The 22,226-nt window shown below is 45.8% G+C and overlaps 2 protein-coding genes and 1 long non-coding RNA gene across 3 annotated transcripts in view; 1 reads left to right on the top strand and 2 right to left on the bottom strand.

Annotated features, from left to right (window-relative positions):
- LOC149308350 (phospholipid-transporting ATPase ABCA1-like) overlaps positions 1-359 on the bottom strand; it is a 39,059-nt gene extending 38,700 nt beyond the window's left edge. Inside the window, exon 1 of the mRNA XM_089535641.1 lies at positions 294-359. Within this exon, the coding sequence (XP_089391767.1) occupies positions 294-359 (66 nt within the window). The remainder of the gene's footprint in view (positions 1-293) is intronic.
- A 4,532-nt stretch (positions 360-4,891) lies between these two features.
- On the top strand, positions 4,892-11,094 carry LOC149308349 (uncharacterized). The gene is made up of 2 exons (XR_016282145.1): positions 4,892-4,992; positions 7,953-11,094. It is a non-coding gene; the product is annotated as an uncharacterized LOC149308349 (long non-coding RNA).
- A 908-nt stretch (positions 11,095-12,002) lies between these two features.
- Positions 12,003-20,635, bottom strand: LOC149308348 (nuclear receptor 2C2-associated protein-like). The gene is made up of 6 exons (XM_089535638.1): positions 20,555-20,635; positions 19,809-19,957; positions 19,071-19,161; positions 16,825-16,930; positions 16,595-16,662; positions 12,003-14,888 (listed from the first exon to the last, which is right to left on the bottom strand). Exons 2-6 carry the CDS (start codon positions 19,841-19,843, stop codon positions 14,742-14,744), a joined length of 447 nt encoding a protein of 148 aa, XP_089391764.1. The 5' UTR covers positions 19,844-19,957; positions 20,555-20,635; the 3' UTR covers positions 12,003-14,741.
- Between the last annotated feature and the right edge of the window lie 1,591 nt (positions 20,636-22,226).

Below are 22,226 nucleotides of genomic sequence, written 5' to 3'. Positions count from 1 at the left end.
TAGCAACCCTAAGGTGAGCCTTTCATGGGGTTTTCTAGGGCTGAGAGAGTGTGACTTGCCTAGGGTCACACAGTAGATATTCATGGCTGAGCAGAAATTGAACCCTGGTCTCCAGAGTCATAGTCCTATGCTCATACCACTACACCAAGCTGGTTCTCATTATGTTATATTACCTATAACATTGTTGTTGTGTGCCTTCAGGTCATTTCTGACTTATGGCCACCCTAAGGCCAACCTATCCTGGGTTTTCTTAGAAAGATTTGTTTCAGAGATGCAAAATTTGCTGAGCTTACCTTCTGCCTGCGGCGGTAGGTGAAGTTCTTCCACATCAGCAGCGCCAGTTGGATGCCAAATCCCATGGTGCTTGAGGGATCCCTTCTCCCCAACCATGCTCTGTCACTGGTGGCACATGTTGATACTCTAAATGCAAACGTTTAAAGAGAACCACGTGAAAAAGAAAGGCCTTTAGCACTGGCATTTGTGCATGCAAAACTATAAACCCCAAGATTCACGCTTGTTGGTCGTTGTCTGAACCTGCAGCAACTTGTCCATGTTGTTGGGTGCCTTCAAGTTAATTCTGACTTATGGTAACTCTAAAGCAAACCTCTCATGGGGTTTTCCCAGCCAGATTTCTTCAGATGAGGATTGCCCTTCCCTTCCCTTGAGGCTAAGAGAGTGTGACTTGCCCAGTGCGTTTCCATGGCTGAGCAGGGAATAGCCTTCTTAAAATGAGACGCCCAGAACTTGAATGCAAGGCTCCAGTTGACTTAGTGCAGAATATATTGGGACTATGCCTTCCCTTGACTTGGAAACTAAGGAGAGCTAAAATGGAGAGTTTTAAATCCTAATTTATTCCTAGAGGTTTCATGTGTTTCAGCGGCAGGCGAAGCTCCTCGGGGGTTTCAGTTAAACAGCCGAAAACAACAACAAGGGAATTGTGAGAAATTCCTAAAGAGGATTACCCCAAAATCCCTGCCCCAGTTTAATAAAAGCAGGATTGGCAGAAGCGGGTAGTAATAGTTTTTCCCTCCGCGCTCACAAAAGGTTCAAACCCAGGACAAACTACTTTCGGAAAGGGTTTAGAAACGGCCCTACGACGCAACCGGTTTTGGAATCTGGGCACAACGTTCACACTTCTGTCTGAATAAATGGAGGTGGAGGCAAAAGGAGGCCAAAATTATGTTTTTGGGGTGACCTGGGGCAAGTCACACTCTCTCAGCCTCAGAGGATGGCAAGGGCAAACCCTAAGAGATAAGAGGTTCACATTAGAGTTACCATACATTGGAAATGACTTGCAAGAATGTATTGCAAGAATGTATTGATGGATCAATCATCCCCAGCCACTAATGCACCATCGGGAAGGCAACTGGCCTCAGCAAACTTTCTATGACACACACAAACAACCAGATCTACTTTGCCTTGTTCCACGCAGATCCGCTTTCAATGCACTTTGTGTTGGGCTTATTTCAGTGATCCCTTCCCCAAGAGAGGGATCAAGGGGTCTTGTGAAACTGGAACGAGGCAGGAGGAAAGAATTAGGGTGGCATTCTTGGGCCAGAAAACTATTTGCTAAGCTGATTTTACACATACAAACGCACTATATTTGTAGGCATTTATATAGAGAGAGACTGATCTTGACTGGAAGAGACCTAAAGATTTGGCAGCTCCAAGGAGAGGAGTTCCTTAGGATCCGTATTAAGAGATAACCCGGTGCCATCCGCTATCAGTGCCCTCGCCCAATGGCTCACCCCAGAAAGGGCATAAAGCTTAATCCCAAGGAATTATAAATAGGATTTCGGCTAAGAATACAACCAACACAGGGATCAAAACTGAGGGCATACGGCATTCATTCTTTAAATATACCCACATTGGGAGCCTGGGGGGGGGGGCAGGAGAAGGAATTAGGGCAAGAGGGGAGGAAAAAGGCAGGATGCAAGTAATAATAAACATTATTATTATTGCTATTATTATTGATGATGATAATGATGAATTGGATCTTTAAATATACCCACATTGGGAGTCTGGGGGGGGGGGTAGGAGAAAGATTTGGGGAAGGCTCAGGTTTGCAAGGAGGGAGGAGAAAAGCAGGATGGAACTAATAATAACAGTATAACAAAAATAATAATGTATTAATAATGATAATGATAATAATAATAATAATAATAATAATAATAATTTTATATTTCCCACCTCTCCCTGCGGATTGAGGTGGGATTACATCAATAAAATAATACAATACAGTACAAAAATATAGTCAATAAAATACTAACATTAGTTCAATAATAATGTAATAATAATAACAATAACAATAAAAGGATCTTTAAATATGCCCACATGAGGAAACTGGGGGGAAGGCAAGAGGAAAGGCTCAGGTTTGCAAGGAGGGAGGAGAAAGGCAGCATGGAAATAACAACAACAACAACAGGATCTTTAAATATGCCCAGATTAGGAGACTGGGCGGGGAGGCAAGAAAGAAGGCTCAGGTTTACAAGGAGAGAAGGGAAAAGTTGGATGGAAATAATAATCACATAAAATAATAATAATAATAATAATAATAATAATAATAATAATAATAATAATAATAATAATAGGACCTTTAAATATGCCCAAATTAGGAGCCTGGGGGGGGGAGGGGAGGCAAGAGGGAAAGCTCAGGTTTGCAAGGAGGGAGGAAAGGCAGGATGGAAATAACAACAATAGCAATAATAATAATGTATTATTATTATTATTATTAGGACCTTTAAAACCTAATAAGGCTTTAAGGATTTAAAGGAAAGGCTCAGGTTTGCAAGGAGAGGTGCAGATTTCCCTTTTGGGGAGCTTCCCTTCCTTACCTGGGCACTGCTGCTGCTGCTGCTGCAGTTACAAAAGGACGCCTGCTCCATTGTTTGCAAACCAGGTGTCGCGCGCCGGCAGCGCCTCCCGGGATCAAAGGAGGACTTTCCGCAAGCCACGCCCCCTTTTCTTCGCCGGCCGGCCTTCCCTTTTGGAACGTTGAGGACAGCTGGAGGGGTTTACCTGGGAGCGCGTGACGTCACCAGCCCTGCTTCTCCTTAAAGGGGACGCGCCTACTTTTTGGGGGGACATGATGATGATGGTGCTTATTATTGCTATTATTATTATTATTATTATTGGTATTTATTTATATGGACTCTTGTTTTCAAGAGAGATTTGAATACGAACCCATGGCTTATATTTGGTTTTCTGGTTCTGTCCTTCCAACTGAATTCTCTTGAATACATCTATTTATAGATAGATAGATAGATAGATAGATAGATAGATAGATAGATAGTGTATATATAGTTCCCTATTCTTTTCTTCTCTCTCTTTCTCTCTCTTTGGGGGCGGAGGAAAGTCCAGGTGAAGGGAAGGAGGCCACGCCCCCTCAGGGATGATGGGAATGGGACTTCTTCTTAGTTTTGGAGGACTACAATTCCCATCATCCCCCAAACCAACCCACGTGGCCCTGGCCCTGGAGGATTCTGGGAATTTCCAGAAAGGAGCTTGAGGACTGAGGAGGAAGGGCGCCAAAGGCGCAGAGAGACCTCTCCCAACCTCTGCATGGCCTGGGGATGATGGGAACCCTAGTCCAACCCTAGTCTTCTTGAAGGGCTCTAGGACAGAGAACTCAGAGCTTCAAGATTATATATATATATGTGTGTGTGTGTATATATATATAATTTTATACTTCTATATAATATTATATAGATAGATCTTCCTTTTCTTGCTTTTAATGCATTTCCTGCAAACCCACCCAGTTTCCTTTTTTTTTTTGCAAAGAGGACAGAAGTGATTTGAACTAAAGCAGCAATAGAGGAGGAAGGAAAGAAAGGAAGAAGGAGAAAAAGGAGGGGGGGGGAATGCAACCTGCTGGCAATCTCTAGCCTCAGTCCTAAGCCTTCCTGCCCAAGTTCAGTGGCTTTATTCTTTATTTCTAATGAGAGAAGTTTGCAAATGTATGTATGTATACTTCTCCCCCCTTCAATGTCTGCTGCTGGGGTCCATCCTATGGAATCCTGGGATTTATAGTTTATTAAGCACCAGAGTGGAAGGAAGGGACAGCATGAAAGAAATAGGGAGTGGGCGCCAAGGAAAAGAGCCTCATGCAGAATTAATACAGTATGACATTGTTCTAACCATCATGGCTCCATCCTATGGAATCCTGGGATTTGTAGTTTATTGAGCACCATAGTGAGGGAAGGAAGGACAGGACAGTGAAAAATAAATAGGGAGTGGGTGCCAAGGGAAAGAGCTTCATGCAGAATCAATGCAGTTTGATATTGTTTTAACACTCATCATGGCTCCATCCTATGGAATCCTGTGATTTGTAGTTTGTTGTGACACCAAAGGTCTTCTGACAAGGAAGGCTAAATATGTCTCCCAAAATTACAAATCTCAGAGTCCCTAGCATGGAGCCATGGCAGATTAAAGCGGTGTCAACATGGATTATTTCTGCAGTGTAGATGCAGCCTGACACCACTTTAACTTCCATGGCTCCATCTTTGAGAAGCCTGGGATTTGCAGTTTGCTGAGGTACTCCAGCCTGGTCTGTCAGAGAGCTCTGGTGTCTCACCAAACTACAGATCCCAGGATTCTGTAGGAAAGGGAGGCATGGCAGTTCAAGTGGTATCAAACACACATTTCTTTTTGTCTAAAGCAGAGGCCAAGCCAGGAGCATCCAATGGCTTCCTTCAAGTGAAGGAAGTGTTAAGACTTCAACTCCCAGCATCCCTCGCCCTTGGCCATGCTAGCTAGGGTTCATGGGAAATGCAGTCCGTCCCCTGACCCCGCTTTAAGCCTCGCCTCCCTTAGTCCCTCTGAACGTTTGACAAAAGGAGGAAGCTGTCCCTCCGCAGCCACCGTAGAAGCGCAGGAGGGCCACCAGTGGGAGTGGTTTGACTCTCTGCGGCTTCCGTAGTCCGCAGGCAAAGATGGCGGATTGCAACGTGTCAAGAAAACGAAGTTGATTCTTAAGGGGAAGAAATGGAAAAGGTTCGTGTGTTTCGAACCCAGAACCCCTTCTCAGGGCTGGGAGGGAGTCCTTCCTATTCAGGACTCCTTAAATAATGCGGGGGGCTGCTTTTGGCTGCATCTACACTGTGGAAATGCTCCAGTTCGAGACCACTTTAACTTGCCGAGTCTCAGTGCTGTGGAATCCTGGGATTGTTTTGGGGGGGCTTTGGGGGGGGCTAGGTGGCCATGTTCTAGAAGAGTTTGTTCCTGTTTCTTCTGTGGCTGGGATGGGCACCAGAGGAGGCCAAATTTCCCCTCAGAAGACTACAAATCCCAGGGGCCCCTTAGCACTGAGCCTTGGCAGTTAGAGTGGTTTAAATCATAGACTCATAGAAGAACACAAGGGCCCCCTCCCAGTCCAACCTCTTTATTAGGCAGTGCATTTAATATGGTGACATTGCGGTATTAAACACGCAGATTGGTGTGTTTATGGACTGTGGGCAGGGAACTCACATTGCGAATTGCTAATGACAGACGATAGGACAAAGAGCTCCATTGCAAAGAAAAACCATTCATCCAGCCTGAAAAGATTTCCCAACAAATCATGCTGTGCTTTTTTATTTAGAAACAATAAATGAAGAGAAGGAATCAGAGAGTCAATTCTAAAATATGTTTATATAAGCTAACAATAAAAACCATCCCAGAGAAGATCAATTGGTGGATGAGCACACGAGTTTCAAACTCCACAGAGGTCCAGTCCCTCTCGTTCCTTCGCCCCACCTCCCCCCAACACCCCCCCCCCACCGGCCGGTCTTTCCCATTGCTTCTCACCACCTCTGGCTGCGGTCCCTGCCTTACACCTGTGTTGGTTTTTCCTGGGGGTGATGGTGAAACTGGAGAGCCAGTGACCAGATCTACCCCGGTCTGGTTACCTTCTCCTGGCCCCACACTGCCTAGAATTCTCTTATCCCAGAAGGTACATTCTTGCACCCATCTGCTAGAACCAAAACCTGTCTGCTTCCTTCTCTTCCCTCCCAAGTACCATGGAGCAGGCTCCTGGCCACCGTCACTTTCCTTTCTCCCCCCATAGAAGTGTGACAGCTTCTATGGCCTGTTACAGACAGCCAAAATAAAGCTGCTTCGAGTATTATTATTATTATTATTATTATTATTATTATTATTATTATTATTATTTTACTACATGGACCCTTGGTATCTGGTTGGGTTTGGTCCCAGGACCACTTGTGGATACCAAAGTCTATGGATGCTAAGTCCCATTATATACCATGGGGCACTATTATTATCATTATCATTGGCCTGTTACAGACTGCCAAAATAAAGCTGCTTCGGGTCTCTTTGGAGGTATGCTATTTACATGATACATCGGTCCTAAGAGTCCGGAGGTCGCGCCAAAGCCACACTCCATTCCTAAGCACTGGAGCGCAGCTTTGGTGCAGCTTTCAGATTCTTAGGATGCATGCATCATTTAAATAGCATACCTCCAAAGAGACTCGAAGCAGCTTTATTTTGGCAGTCTGTAACAGGCCTCAATTGCTTTAGCTGTCTCTTTTGGCCCCATTGCAATGGAACTGTTACCTACTTCCAAGGAAGATGGCAAACAAATGGAACAAATTTATCTACAATTACATAAAATAGAAGCAAAAGAATTGAATGATATCTCAGGAGTCAAAATGGGGGGAGTACAGATATGGAGCTGGACAGATAAGTCACAAAGGGACAGTCTGTAGATGCTCCTTTTCACGCTGGATTGGGGCCAGGGCAGCCTCACTGGCAGCCCTGTGGCCCCAATCTGGCATTTTTCCAGGCGATGGAGAAATGGCAAAATGCTAGAGTTGCCAAAAAAGTCAGACACATGTTTAACTAAAAGATATATGGGCCTGTTACAGCCAGCCAAAATAAAGCTGCTTCGAGTCACAGTGGAGGTATGGTGTTTCAATGATGGATGCGTCCTAAGAGTCCAGAAGTCACACCAAAGCCAAGCTGCAGCCCTAAGGACTGGAATGTGGCTTTGGTGTGGCTTCTGGACTCTTAGGACGCATGCATCATTGAAACACCATACCTCCACTGTGACTCGAAGCAGCTTTATTTTGGCTGTCTGTAACAGGCCATAGAAGCTGTCACACTTCTATGGGGGGAGAAAGGAAAGTGACGGTGGCCAGGAGCCTGCTCCAAGGTACTTGGGAGGGAAGAGAAGGAAGCAGACAGGTTTTGGTTCTAGCAGATGGGTGCAAGAATGTACCTTCTGGGATAAGAGAATTCTAGGCAGTGTGGGGCCAGGAAAAGGTAACCAGACCGTGGTAGATCTGGTCACTGGCTCTCCAGTTTCACCATCACCCCCAGGAAAAACCAACACAGGTGTGGAAGGCAGGGACCGCAGCCAGAGGTGGTGAGAAGCAATGGGAAAGACCGGCCGGGGGGGCTGTTGGGGGGAGGTGGGGCGAAGGAACGAGAGGGCCTGGACCTCTGTGGAATTTGAAATTCGTGTGCTCATCTATGAACTGATTCTCTATGAATTCAGAGAGATGGATGAATTTTTTTAGAATATGTTATACAATAAATAAATTGTAATATTGTCCAATGCTGTAGACGTCCTTTTACTCCTTAGTAAATGTGATGTTCCGGTCAAGGATTCACAGGCATGTTTGCTTGGGCGTCTCCATATTCCTTGACTAGCTGTCATCAACGTTACAATTTTCAGTCCTTGCCCAGCTTTTAATCCTGTTCAGCCAATTCGAAGGCTTCTTTTCTTCCTGTCTTTAGCGGCTGTCCAGCTGCTTTCCTGATCTGAGCCATTTCTCGCACTTTGGACTGCACTTGGCACATTAAGACTTCCAGCTTCTCTTGTTGGCAAGCTAGGCCCCGAATATAAGCCCGTATATTTTTCTGTTCGATGCGTCCCATATTCATAACATCCTCCAGATCATTTAACATGGATTGAAATCGCTGTTCATATAAATGTTCATTTTCAATGTATATAGGTGGTGCCTTAAAAAATGAGCCAAGCGAATTGGGTCTTTTGACTGATGCCAAGATACTCTGCCAACAAGGAAAAAGAAGAACCATTATATGACTGGACACCTAGTTTTGACTGGGACGTGTTTTAAAGAGCCACATCTGACTCCATCCTTGCCTCTGAGAGGGAGAGAAAGGTAGGCCTTCCCATCTGGCCTCACTAAAGGAACTGAACCCTCCCCACAAGGCATCTGTCTCCATCCTTGCCTCTGAGAGGGAGAGAAAGGTAGGCCTTCCCATCTGGCCTCACTAAAGGAACTGAACCCTCCCCACAAGGCATCTGTCTCCATCCTTGCCTCTGAGAGGGAGAGAAAGGTAGGCCTTCCCATCTGGCCTCACTAAAGGAACTGAACCCTCCCCACAAGGCATCTGACTCCATCCTTGCCTCTGAGAGGGAGAGAAAGGAACTGAACCCTCCCCACAAGGCATCTGACTCCATCCTTGCCTCTGAGAGGGAGAGAAAGGAACTGAACCCTCCCCACAAGGCATCTGTCTCCATCCTTGCCTCTGAGAGGGAGAGAAAGGTAGGCCTTCCCATCTGGCCTCACTAAAGGAACTGAACCCTCCCCACAAGGCATCTGACTCCATCCTTGCCTCTGAGAGGGAGAGAAAGGAACTGAACCCTCCCCACAAGGCATCTGACTCCATCCTTGCCTCTGAGAGGGAGAGAAAGGAACTGAACCCTCCCCACAAGGCATCTGACTCCATCCTTGCCTCTGAGAGGGAGAGAAAGGAACTGAACCCTCCCCACAAGGCATCTGTCTCCATCCTTGCCTCTGAGAGGGAGAGAAAGGAACTGAACCCTCCCCACAAGGCATCTGTCTCCATCCTTGCCTCTGAGAGGGAGAGAAAGGAACTGAACCCTCCCCACAAGGCATCTGTCTCCATCCTTGCCTCTGAGAGGGAGAGAAAGGAACTGAACCCTCCCCACAAGGCATCTGTCTCCATCCTTGCCTCTGAGAGGGAGAGAAAGGAACTGAACCCTCCCCACAAGGCATCTGACTCCATCCTTGCCTCTGAGAGGGAGAGAAAGGTAGGCCTTCCCATCCGGCCTCACTAAAGGAACTGAACCCTCCATCTGTCCATCTGCCTTGGTCCAGGCCTCAGAGGGAGAGAAGAATGCTGGAACTGATCCCCTTCCCCACAACCATTCCCTTCTCCTTTTGTGTCGTGTCTTCTTAGAGTGTAAGCATGAAGGCAGGGAACCGTCTAATTAAATGATTTTATGTACAGTGCTGTGTAAATTTACAGCGCTATATAAATAAAGCTTAATAATAATAATAATAATAATCTTTCAGAGACAATGGCAGCTGCACAATAACTAACACTTGTTAGCAGTGTTCAGAAGGCAACACAAAAACCCTTTTGACCCTGCTCTCATACAGATTTTTCAGTCACAAGCATCTTGGTTTCTGAAGGTGCTACACTGGCAATGTAAACTGGCAGTGTATTCTGGATCACATGTTTTTTAAAGCTCTGCTTTTTAGATGATTGGTTATCCCTATTTGGGAAACCTTTAGCATGTATGGGAGATTGCTTATCTAGCAGTCTGGCATGTTCATTATGATATCATGTTGTCATCTACTTGGTGAACCCAGGGGGACTCAGTATAGCAAGACAGCATTTAGGAGAATTAACTTGTTCCAAGAAGCTCTGAGACTAGATGTAAGCCTGAAGCTTCCTCTCAGGGTTCAATGAGGCAATATACCAAATGTAAGCCATATTTATTTGGTGCCCTGCATCCACATTGCACAATTATAGCAGTTAGATACTACTTTAACCACCATGCCTGGCTCACATAGAATCATGGGATTTATAGTTTGGTAAGGCATTTAGAAATCTCTGCTAGTGAGCTCTAGTGAATTCTTCTGAATTACAGTTCCCAAGAGGCTCTGAAATGAGTGGTATTACACATTAAATCAAGGTATCTAGGGAGCCACAGTCACAGGAGAATACTCTATTGCCCCAGCACAGAATTCTAAGCACTTCACAAAACTACATATCCCAGGATTTCAGAGGTTGCAGCCGTGACAGTTGAAGTGACATCAAGCTGCTATAATTGCATATCAAACCGCTAAAACTGCGCAGTGTGGATGCACCCTGTTTTGTTTTAAAGTTGATGTAAACCTTGTGTTCTCTGAAAGGAGAAAGGCAGGAGAGAAATAAAATAAGATAAAACCCTGGAGACATTATTGTTTAGATTACAAGACTTCCACAGTTGTTCCTCTTGATCCCTTTGCCTTTTGAAGACACAACTCAGTTTTTGAATTACAATTTATATCAGTCCCAGCCAGCATAGACCGTCCAATTCATGGCTTACTAAATACTTTTTTGCCACACTGTGTATCTTGCTAAGGTACTAAACACTTTATCTTTTAAGATGGTCTCCTCACCTCGCTGTCTATGTAAGGGGTTTCTCCTCTCTTACAGGCCCTCTTCTTCCTCCAGTTCAAAGTAGCCATTACTTGTAGCACTGTGCCAAGTGAAGCCATAATCACAATAGCACACCACTTCCAGCAGATTGGGAATGGTAGTTCCACTAGGAGAGAGTAATTTTCCACTTCTAGCCAGAGGGGGCCCATAGAACCAAGTTCCAGAAAGTCTGCCATCTTGGTCTGTAACTGCATGCAGTCTGAACTTTCTAGGCAATTAGATGACATCCATTGTTATTTCATATGCCATGGCTGCAAGGCTAGTCTGTTTGTGACATCATATGACTCAGCCCATGGTTACAATGTATTATCATATTTATTCTTATTTATTGACTGCTGCTCCCGGGCTGTTTATATACATTTATGTTACACCCTTTTATACCCTGCTCTTCAGCCCTGGTGGCACAATAAACTAAAAATTTAGTTTCCATTGGATAGAGCCATGGCAGTTAAAGCAGTGTCAAAGTGTATTGTTTCTGGAGTGCAGATGCAGCCATGGACCCAAGTTTCCCTACTGGCAGTATAGGTAGACATACAGTAGCTGGCCCCAGTTAGGCATGTATCTGCCTGCGGGCAGGGAACCGTCTATTATCCTGTCTATTGTAAACCGCTCAGATTTCCAGTGATTGGGCGGTATATAAATAAATTCTATTATTATTAATTTATATTAACATTTTTTTTAAAAAAAACCATTTTTGCGCGTCCTCCATTTTAATAAAAATGTGTCCTACATTTGAAAATGTTGTCCTACATTTGTCCCGGTTTGGAGGTCCTCACTTATGGCAACCCTACTTGCAAAAGCCATGCCTAGGATCTTGTAGTCCTTGTCAAGCACAATGACAGACACCATCCTCAGGGTTCAGGGGAGCAGCAGGTCTCTTGGACTGCAGGACCCAACATCCCCCTTCCCAAGGTTCGTGACTTGAATGTCAGGGTTAGGGGTCCCTCTTGGAGGACAGTTCCCATCATCCGCCAGGACAATGACCGTGTCGGTTGTTTGGGGGGTGATGGGAATTCTAGTCCAAAACTAAGTCCCTGAACCGGGACACAAAGCAGCAGGCCTCTTTAACTGCAGGACCCATCATCCCTCTTCCCAGGGTTGGTGATTTCAATGACTGTTAGGGGTCTTGGAGGACAGTTCCCATCATCCCCAGACGATGCAGAAGGCGGGGGGACGCCTCAAAGCCAGCCTTTCTGCTCCCTGGAGCCCCTCCAAGCGCTTTGGAATGAAACCCCCATCATCCTCTGTCCCTCAGGGGCATGATGGGAATTGTAGGGGGCACTGCTGCCTTGCTCTCTGCCGTCCTCTTGTGGCGCCCTTTGCTCACTGCAGGCTCTCAAGCGCTTTTGCGCTCTCCTTCCTGGCTCTCTCTCTCGGGCGCCCTCCTATGGCTCAAACGGCGCACTTCAGCCCCTTGACGCTTAGGAGGAGGAGGAGGAGGATCCTTCCCTGTCCTGGGGCGCCCTCTGGTGGCGAAAAGGGAGCGTTGCAGCCATTCTCAGGCTCCAAGGGTCTCCTTAGGGTCGCCACAAGTAAAGAATGACTTGGACTGAACCCTTTGTGCAAAGAGCTCCAAAGCAGTCCAACACCTCTTACCCTCCAGAAGTGCTTCCGAACATTTAGGTGGAGTCTCTTCTCTTGTAATTTGAACCCAGAGCAGGAGAAAACCAACTTGTTCCTTCTACATGGTGACCCTTCAAATATTTAAATAGCTCAAAGTGTGCAACATAAGAAGAACCTATTAGAACCATAGAATCGGAGCTGGAAGTGACCGCAAAGGCCATCTAATCCAACCCATCACAATACACAACCATTGGGAAGGAGCTGTGTATATGGCTGTTTCTGGTGATCTCTTCTGGGTTTTCTTTCTTTTTCCAGGGGGTCTGGATTATGTGGTTCTCAACCATATTGGCTTGACTCCTTTTGAGATGTGGGATGGGGACATGGACCAGCAATGAGGGCTGATGCAGGTGCAAGGAGGATGCCTTCCTCTAGTTTTGGCTTAGGGTCATAGAATGGTAGAGCTGGAAGAGACCTCAAGGGCCATCCAGTCTAACCCCAGGCAAGAAGACACAACCTAAGCTCTCCCTGGAACAGATGGCCATCCAGCCTCTGTTTGAAAACCTCCAGAGAAGGAGACTCCACCATCCTCCGAAAGAGCATCTTCCACACTTCTTACAACAGAGGTTGGGAACCTTTGGCCCTCTTGACCAACAGTGACCAACTGTGGAAGGCTAGGAGACCACATTAGTCCACCAGAAGACCTTGGGGGATAACCCCCAAAACTACATCTCCTCCCACAAAGGACCCTCCCAACTCCCCCCATGACCTCAAGAAGACAAGGGACGCCTTTCCACCACACTTTGAAGCTTTGCAGGACCATTTTAGGCCCAGCAGATACCCTTTTTTGACATCAGAAAGTGAGAAGTCGTCATTCTGCGTTTCAAAAAAGCCCTCTCAGGGAACAAAACATGGTGGAAATGCCCCTCCAAACTCCCCAGAGCAGTGGTACTCCAACCTTTTTAACCTTGGGTCCCCCTTTACATCTACATGGGGATGTCACACCTTGACGTAGTCTATGAATACAAATACTTTGGTTTATTTAGTTCATGGAGACCCATTTGTCAAATAGGGGCAGGCGTCCATATTCTTCCAGCCAAGACAGACAAAATGGAGCCACTCAAAGGTATTTCCTCTCCTGTTCCAGGTGAATTTCTTTAGCTACGTGGCCTTGCGTCCGCAGCTCTCCCTGCCTTGACAGAGAGTAGAGGGTCTCTTGTTGTGTTTCCTCTCTTGCAGGTGAGTGATGTCAATCCTTTGGGGAAACTGCAAATCCCAGGGTGCAGAGTAACTAGGATCAAGTTGGACAACCACTGGAAACTAGGGGGGCACATTAGGTTTCATGTCCTAATCCCCGAAGCAACAGAAAACAAGCTTGCTCCATCCTCAATATGACATCCCTGCAAATATCTAAACAGGTTTAAGACAGTGATTCTCAAAATCAGGTCCTCTTGGCCAGTCTTGGTCTAAGATTCTGGGAGCTGAAATCCAAAAGACTTGGAAGGCCAGAGTTTGGGAATCACTGGTAAGGGGTGACACGATAGCTCTTTTTAAATATTTCAAGGGATGTCCTATTGAGGAGGGAGAAAGCTTGTTTTCTGATGCTTCAGAGAGTAGGACATGGAGCAATGGATTCAAACTCCAGGAAAAGAGATTCCACTTCAACATTAGGAGAAAGTGCCTGGCAGTAAGAGCTGTTTGACAGTGGAAAACGCTGCCTCCGAGTTGGAGTCTCCTTCTTAGGAGGCTGGATGGCCATCTGTCAGGAAGTCTTGGATGCCATATTCCTGCAAGGGGCTGGTCTGGATGGCCTTTGGGAATCTCTCCCAGCTCTAGGAGCCTCTGTGGGACTATGCCTCCTTTCATTCATCTGGTGTTTTATGACAACCCCCTGAGACTTGGATATCTTATTTCAGGGAGGATCTCCAACCTCTGTCGCCTCGTACGCGGCCACCAAGTTTGGCCTGGAAGGCTTCTTTGGCTCTTTGCGCCACGAGCTGATCGTGCAGAAGAAAGACGTGAGCATTACGCTCTGCTTCCTCGGCCTCATTGACACCGAGTCAGCCATGTGTCAGGGTTGGGCTGTGTCCATCATTTCAGCGTCTGTGTGAGGTCAACAATCCCTTAGCTACAGCAAGTCAACTCTTGCAAGTTGGTAATGCCAATATAGCGGCTGTACATGGCACATAAAAATGGCTGCCGTGGATGAAACAGAGCAGGATGGACAAATTCTGGCTCTAAGGCCAGATGCGGCCCTGGAGACTTTTTATGTGGCCCTTGTTACCAAGGGCCCATAATAATAATAACATCATAATAACATTGCACTTTTAAAGAGCAATTTGCCAACTCCGGCTCCATCTGCATTACAGAAATAATGAAGTCTGGCACCGCTTTAACTGCCATGGCTTCATGCCAAGGAATCCTGGGATCTGTAGTTTGTTATGGTGCTAGAACCCTCCGACAAATAAGGCTAAATAGCTCACCAAGCTACAAATCCCAGAATCCCATAGCATTGAGCCATGGCAGTTAGAGAGGGGTCAAACAGGATTAAGTCCATGGTGCAGAGGCAGCCTTGCTCTCTGTATCTCCAAAGGTATTAAAGGGAGGAAAATGCAAAAGGTATGCAACACGTCTGACCTGACATATAAAAAAAATAGGTTGGTTTCATCCCCCAAACCCTAAATCCGGCTTGGTCCCAGGTGCAAAAAACAGCACCATAAAAGTCTATCCAAAACCGAACAAATGGAGACGGGAAAGGATCCTCAGCTTTTGCGATCTCCCTCCTTGGTGCATTCAAGCGTCTCCCCCAAAACGTCGAGGCGGTAGATGACGATTCTTCCAAAGAAATCTGTGCTGTCTTCAAAGGTGATCTTCAGTTTATCCAGCTGCATTTCTTTGAGGGCGAAAGCGTAGAAGGCTCAGTTAAGGAAACAGGGACCCATATCTCCTTCCCCCAGTTGCTAAACCAGCTATTCCTGATTGGAAATGGGATACCTATTTTTAACTGAAAACATAAAATTGGTGTCATACCTTTTGAGTTCCCAGCATCTCAGAGGCCACATAGAACCATACAGTTGGAAGAGACCCTAAGAAGGGCCATCCAGTCCAACCCCATTCTGCCATGCAGGAACTCTCAATCAAAGCATCCCCGACAGATGGCCATCCAGCCTCTGTTGAAAGGCCTCCAAAGATGGAGACTCCGCCACCCTTCAAGGGAGCGCCTCTCACTCTTGAATGGTTCTTACCATCAAGGAGTTCTTCCCAATGTTGAGGTGGAATTTCTTCTCCTGCAGCTTGCATCCACTGCACTGTATCCTATTCTCTGGAGCAGCAGAAAACAAGCTTGCTCCATCCTCAATATGACATCCCTTCAAATATTTAAACATGGTTGTCATATCACCTCTTAACTGTGTCTTCCCCAGGCTAAACATCCTCAGCTCCCTAAGTCTTTCCTCATAAGACATGGTTTCCAGACCCTTCACCATTTTGGTTGCCCTCCTTTGGATGTGCTCCAGTTTCTCAATGTCCTTTTTGACTTGTGTTGCCCAGAACTGGACGCAGTATTCCAGGTGAGGCAGAATAGAGTGGCACTATGTCTTCCCTTGATCTAGACACTATACATCTATTGATGCAACCTAGAATCACATTGCTTTTTTTAGCTGCCGCATCACACCGTTGGTTCACGTCCAACTTGTGTCCCTTTCGCATTTTGCCCCGGCTAGCTTTTCTTCAAGGGCCGCCATGCAATGAAGCACATTGCAGTCATCCATACGGCGCACGGTTAACTTCTGGAAGTAAGAACCACCAGGTTTGAAGTCGGTTGCAATCCCTCTTACTGACAGGGGTAAAAAGAGGAAAGCGCCAGTCGGTTGGGTATTTGTTCCCCAGCTCAGGAATTCCAACTTGGCTTTCCAAACTGGAATTTGATATCTCCGACCGTTCGGATTAAATCTGTATTGCTTTTCATACAGTTAATAGTTTTAGAGCTATTCTAATGGATGTACTGTTTATTTTAAAATGTTATGCTTTGTGATTTTAGATGGTATGCCAGAGCCAGGTCTTTCCTTGTTTTTGATTATATAAAGCGTTGTGCAAAACCTATAGCACTATATACAACCGCATTACTATTATTATTATTATTATTATGTCTTGATTTTATGACTGTATATTTTATGACATATTATTTGTATTAATATACACTTTCATAGTATTATTTTAACTTTGTTATAGTCATATTTTTATTAATTTTATAATCTTGTTTGTGGTTTTAGATTGTGCGCCGCAGACAGGCTGTTGTTTCTATTTTAGATTGTTGTTTTCTATCCGTTGTAAAGCACTATGTAAAGCCTATGGCGCTATACGAATAAACGTAATAATAATAATAATAATAATAATAATAAATTTCCTAATTGAGTTTCACCATCAGATTAGAGTTTCTGGGAGGCTAGGGGAATGGGATCATGTTACTACTGTTTTTAAATGTTATATTGGACTGTTGTTACCCGTCTAGATCCTCAGAAGGGAAAGGCGGGATATAAATAAATATATTATTAGTATTAGTATTAGTATTCAGACCATCCTTGGGTTCCAGTAAACCAGAAGCAAAAAAGGATATTTGGAGAGAGTTGGTATCTTCAGGGTAAAACTCAGCAACCTCGGGAAGCTCTTCTTCTTTCCTGAAACCTACAATGAAAATTGAATAGGGAAGAATGGGCTGGGATAAGATTTGGCTAGGAAAGAGGGTGGAAATTTTGGCATAGTGATAGTCAGTTTAATGTCCTTTCCCCAAAATGCAGTAACCCCAGATTAAGGACCATTTCCATGTTCCATTATTGGTCTCCTTACCTTGCACGGTACACTTTCGACTTGCAAATCCCCCTTGGAACTGAATTAGGATTTGGGATACCCGAACTGTTTGTGGAAATCCCAGTGTTAACCACTGGACAGCGCCCTAAAACCAGCCACCGAAAAATAAAGAGAAATTCAGATTAAAGGCAGTACAGAATTCCTCCAAAATAGGAAACCTTCCCTGTGCAAAAGACTGCAAACAGCAAGATTAAAAGTAGCAAGTAGCCAGCTTCTGAATTAAAATACCTGCGACCCTTCTCCTTGGATTATTTATGCATTCCTTTATATATATATTAGCAAACAATTTCATCCAATCCAGAGGACCGTCACATTTTTATTTATCCAATTCTTAGAAGTTTTCCTGGAAGATTTGATGCGTTTTATGGCTCCTATCTGCTGGCAGACCAGTGTCCACCAGTAACAGCCAAAGTGGCCAGCTTTGGTGCAGCGGCAATGGTCTCTCGGTGTAAAATGGTGTTTTAAAATGTCATGAATGTCATGATAGTTTTACATTTTTAATTTCACATTTTCGAGGAGTGAACTTTGTAATGGGCTTCCCAATTAATATTATTTACTTTTTAAATTTGATGTTAATTCTATTTTATCTGTTTTATATGTATGTCTCTTTCCCCTGGGTCCCTAGTCTCCCTTTCCTTGGGTCCCTAGTCTCCCTTTCCTTGGGTCCCTAGTCTCCCTTTCCTTGGGTCCCTAGTCTCCCTTTCCTTGGGTCCCCAGTCTCCCTTTCCTTGGGTTCCCAGTCTCCCTTTCCTTGGGTTCCCAGTCTCTCTTTCCTTGGGTCCCCAGTTTCCCTTTCCTTGGTCCCCAGTCTCCCTTTCCTTGGTCCCCAGTCTCCCTTTCTTGGTCCCCAGTCTCCCTTTCCTTGGGTCCCCAGTCTCCCTTTCCTTGGTCCCCCAGTCTCCCTTTCCTTGGTCCCCCAGTCTCCCTTTCCTTGGTCCCCCAGTCTCCCTTTCCTTGGTCCCCCAGTCTCCCTTTACTTGGTCCCCAGTCTCCCTTTCCTTGGTCCCCCAGTCTCCCTTTCCTTGGTCCCCCAGTCTCCCTTTCCTTGGGTCCCCAGTCTCCCTTTCCTTGGGTCCCCAGTCTCTCTTTCCTTGGGTCCCCAGTCTCTCTTTCCTTGGGTCCCCAGTCTCTCTTTCCTTGGGTCCCCAGTCTCCCTTTCCTTGGGTTCCCAGTCTCCCTTTCCTTGGGTTCCCAGTCTCTCTTTCCTTGGGTCCCCAGTTTCCCTTTCCTTGGGTCCCCAGTCTCCCTTTCCTTGGGTCCCCAGTCTGTCTTTCCTGGGGTTCCCAGCCTCTCTTTCCTTGGGTCTCCATCCTCTTTTTCTCGGGGTCCCCAATCTCTCTTTCCCCCGGTCCCTGCCTTCCTCCGCACCCAGAGCCTGGGCCGCCATGATGACTGACAGTTATTTTGAAGCGGCGCAAACTAATGGGGACGAAAATCGTGCCAAAAAAAACAAGCGATCCCAATGGCCTAATGAAGATACGCTTTCATAGTGGGAATAAGGGACCTTTTGGAACCGATTAACGAAGCCGAATCAGAAATCGGGTTCAACCGCAAGCGGGAATGAGCCCCCAGGATATGCTGTGTTTGGAGTACTTGGAGGATTCTGAATGCACTGGATTACAATTCTTCCTCCCAAATGAACTGGATTACAATTCCTCCTCCATGATAGCTGGCTGGAATGATGGGAGCTATAATCCAACGTAACTGGGGCATGTCAACATATCTAGGGAGGCAGTGGCTTAGTGGTTAAGATGCCAATTCTGATGATCAGAACATCGGAAGGTTGGTAGTTCAAGGCACAAGTGCCACATGATGTGGTGAGCTACTGTCATTGGTCCTAGCTTCTGCCAACCTATCAGTCCGAAAGCATGCAAATGCAAGGAGATAAATAGGTACCACTTTGGTGGAAAGGTGCAGTCATACTGGCCACCATGACCACCAGAACAATCTTCCGACAATGCTAGTTTTTTGGCTTAGAAACGGAGATGAGCACCACCTCCTATAGTTGGTGACATTCATGTCAAGGGACTACCTTTACTTTTACTTTTACTTTAATAATAGAGTGTCCCCATTCAAATAGCCACCTATGGAACGAACACATTTTGGAAGTCTCCCATCCTTTGCAAGATGCAATCTTGGCCTACCTTGCTTGCAGGATAACTTTGTACATGAAAACACAAAGACAACATGAGCAACTTCGGCTCTGGCGAATCCGCACATCTCACCTGGTCCGAGTTCCAGCAGGTTTCCTCATTGCCGTCGAACATAAATTTCTTCCCAAACTGCTTCACTTCACGGTTGAGGACAGAGCTCACCCTGGGAAGCAGAAAGCAGGAGGTTTTCAGGCACACAACAAGGACCCCCAGATTCACGGGGGACACATCTCCAGACTTATGTGGAAACTTTGCATGGAAATGCAAAACCGCAATAATAGCAAACCCTATTGAAATGAATGACTTCTGGCAGTCATTGACCAGAGAGTCACACCGGAGAACCTAGATATCCCTAGAGAGAACACTCCTCTAGGGCTTTCCAGTTCCTCCGCTGCAACTCTATGGTCACCATGTGCTGGAATTGCACTGAAGGAGCTAGATATTCCTACTGAGAACATAGGATTGAAATAAATGAAACCACAACTACTGGTGTGGCAGATACTGGGGTTATACTGTGGTGGCCAGTCTCCCAGATCAGATAGCCCAAGAACCCCTGGACTTGGTATTCCCTTGTTGTTGTGTGCCTTCAAGTCGTTCCCAACTGATGGCAACCCTAACGCAACCCTATGATGGGGTTTTCTTGGCAGGATTTGTTCAGAGGGGGCTCCCCATTGCCTTCCCCTGAGGCTGAGAGAGTGTGATTTGCCCAAGGTCACCCAGTGGGTTTCGTGGCTGAGCTGGGATTTGAACCCTGGCCTCCAGAGTCATGGTCTATTGTCACCTTCAAGGAAGACAGCAAAGCATCCTCACCTGCTCACGGTCTCAGACGAAATCAAGGAAGCCATCTTGAAGACGAGCCAAGGATCCGGCGGCTCCGTGGGAATGGATCCAGCGCGGGAGTTACAGACCCAATGAGAAGGTGGCTCCAAGGAAAGTAACTGCAAATCCCATCATCGGCACTGAAAGGGAGGAGGAATGATAATGGGTTGTGAGTTGGAGATCGACAGATAGCAAGGAGAAGAACCCAAGTTGGTTCCTACAGAGATGTAGTTAGGAGTGCCTTCTGTTCCAATTAGAAACGATATATATATATAAACCAGTAACCATCAGATAGGAACTTTCTGTGGCAACAGTTTTGCAAATCTAGTCTTTGTGTTTATTGCAGGATGGAAGGGGAAAAAACAATCTAAGCCATTGGAAACAATTGCAGAGGAAAAGCTCTTTTTCTTCTGACAGTGTTTCAAATGGGGTAGATTTTTTCTCCCTTCACTTCCATGCCATCTACACTTAAGAAATAATGCAGTTTGGCACCACTTTCCCTGCCCTGGTTCCATCCTACACAATCCTGGGACTTGTAGTTTTTGCAAGCAAGCAGCACTCTTTAGCACAGGGACCTGGTAAAAAAACTACCAATCCCAGGATTCCATAGGATGGAGCTCCAGCCCTTAAACGTGGGGTCAAACTGCATTATTTCCACAGTGCAGATGCACCCAGAAGCAGAGGAAGCTAATGCAATGAATGATATATTCAAATTGAAAAAAGGGGGGAGGTTGCACCTCTCATTTCTTGCAAAACCTGCAAAGCAGGATCACAGAAGGAGCAGCAGCGCAGAGGAGGAAATGGCCATTGGATCCACGTGCTTCCTGTTTCCTGGAGTGGGAGGAGCTTCTGGAAAAGTCCCGCCCAGTCCCTGAAAAGTTTCCATGCTGCTGCTAAAATTGCAAAATTGAAATTAAAAAATCCCATTGTGGCATTACCTCCCTTTGCCACAAGGTGGCAGCAGTGGAGCAAGGATTAAAAAAGAACCCAGAAATGCAAACGCCAAGCCAAGGAGTTGCATCTGCACTGCAGAATTAATCCAGTTTGACAGCGCTTTGACAGCCACGGCTCGATGCTATGGAAATCCAGGGATTTGTAGCTTTGTGGGATATTTAGCCTTCTTCCTCAGGGAGCCACAGCAAACTACAAGTCCCAGGATTCCATAGGCTGGAGGCGTGGCAGTTAATGTGGTGTGAAACCACATTAATTCGGCAGTGTGGATAAACCCAGACTTTAAGTTTAAAATGCAAAAGAAAAAGATGGTACCCAAACTTATACAGGCTGAGTATCTCTTATTCAAAATGCTTCGGACCATAAGTGTTCTGTAATTTAGATTTTCTTTTTCCAGATTTTGGAATACCTGTATTTTCATATATATATATATATATAGAGAGAGAGAGAGAGAGAGAGAGAGAGATGTTTTGGAGATGGGACCAAGTCTAAACCTGAATCCTTTTATGTTTCCTATGCACCCAGTACACCTGGCTTGAAGTCATTTTCATACTCAAAATGTAAGCCTCCCATCCAAGCCCTAACCAGGGTTGATCCTGCTTAGCTCTCAAGCTCAGACAAGACCTAGCCATTTGAGAATATATACGGCCTGTTGTTGCTCTATATAGACATGTATATCTATACACACACACACATATATATACACACATACATCTGTATCTATACACACACGCATATCTATTACGGAAGAAGAAGAAGAAGAAGAGGTTGCAATTAAATTTTTAAGCCCTAGCAACAACTCGTAAAGAGAAATCCAACCCCAGATACCGATGCTTGTTTCCCCGCTCCTCCCGCTTTGCTTTGTCTATGCCACTCATGTCTCTGGCAGAGAACAGGTCACCCATTGCTGACCCAGCTTAGCCTTTTGTCCCATGTTGGGCCAGTAAGCGATACCTCCCACTCTCTGTCACTGCGACGCCCGGGTTGGACACCTCTGGGGCTCTTCTCAGGTTCCCACCTCATGATGTTCAGCACAGACCGCTTGCAATTGGAAGGGAACGATGAAATAGAATCAGAGAATCATAGAGATGGAAAGGACCCTTAAGGGCTATCCAGCCCAACCTCATTCTGCCAGGCAGGAAGACGCGGGCGAAGCCTTGTGAAAGATGGCCATCCGGCCTCTGTATGGAAGCCTCCAAAGAAACCTCCACCACTCCATCTAAGCTGAGCAGGGACACTGGCTAGGAAGTGCTGAGATGTATCGCAAAAGCGCAATGTATATCAGAAGAGGCTGATAATCATCAGAAGAGCCCAATGAGCAGCAGGAGAACCCACTGAGCATCACAAAAGGCCAGTGATCACCAAAAGAGCCCAATGAGCAGCAGGAGAACCCAATGCACTTCAGGAGATCCTAATGCTTATCAGAAGAGCCCAATGAGCATTTGAAGAACACAATGC

Source organism: Sceloporus occidentalis, unplaced genomic scaffold (genome assembly GCF_023333645.1).
Source record: "Sceloporus occidentalis isolate IW3139 unplaced genomic scaffold, rSceOcc1.0.p SCAF_8, whole genome shotgun sequence".
NCBI lineage: Eukaryota > Metazoa > Chordata > Lepidosauria > Squamata > Phrynosomatidae > Sceloporus > Sceloporus occidentalis.
The sequence above is the reverse complement of the archived record's forward strand: the minus strand, read 5'-3'. Positions and strand labels throughout refer to the sequence as shown.

Bases quoted from the DNA above. Each gene is read 5' to 3' on its own strand.
- LOC149308348 (XM_089535638.1), bottom strand. From the start codon at position 19,843: ATGGCTTCCTTGATTTCGTCTGAGACCGTGAGCAG. The intron at 19,162-19,808 runs GTGAGGATGCTT...TCTGCTTCCCAG, and splicing joins TCGTCTGAGACCGTGAGCAG to GGTGAGCTCTGTCCTCAACC. The intron at 16,931-19,070 runs GTGAGATGTGCG...GGCTGGTTTTAG, and splicing joins CCTGCTGGAACTCGGACCAG to GGCGCTGTCCAGTGGTTAAC.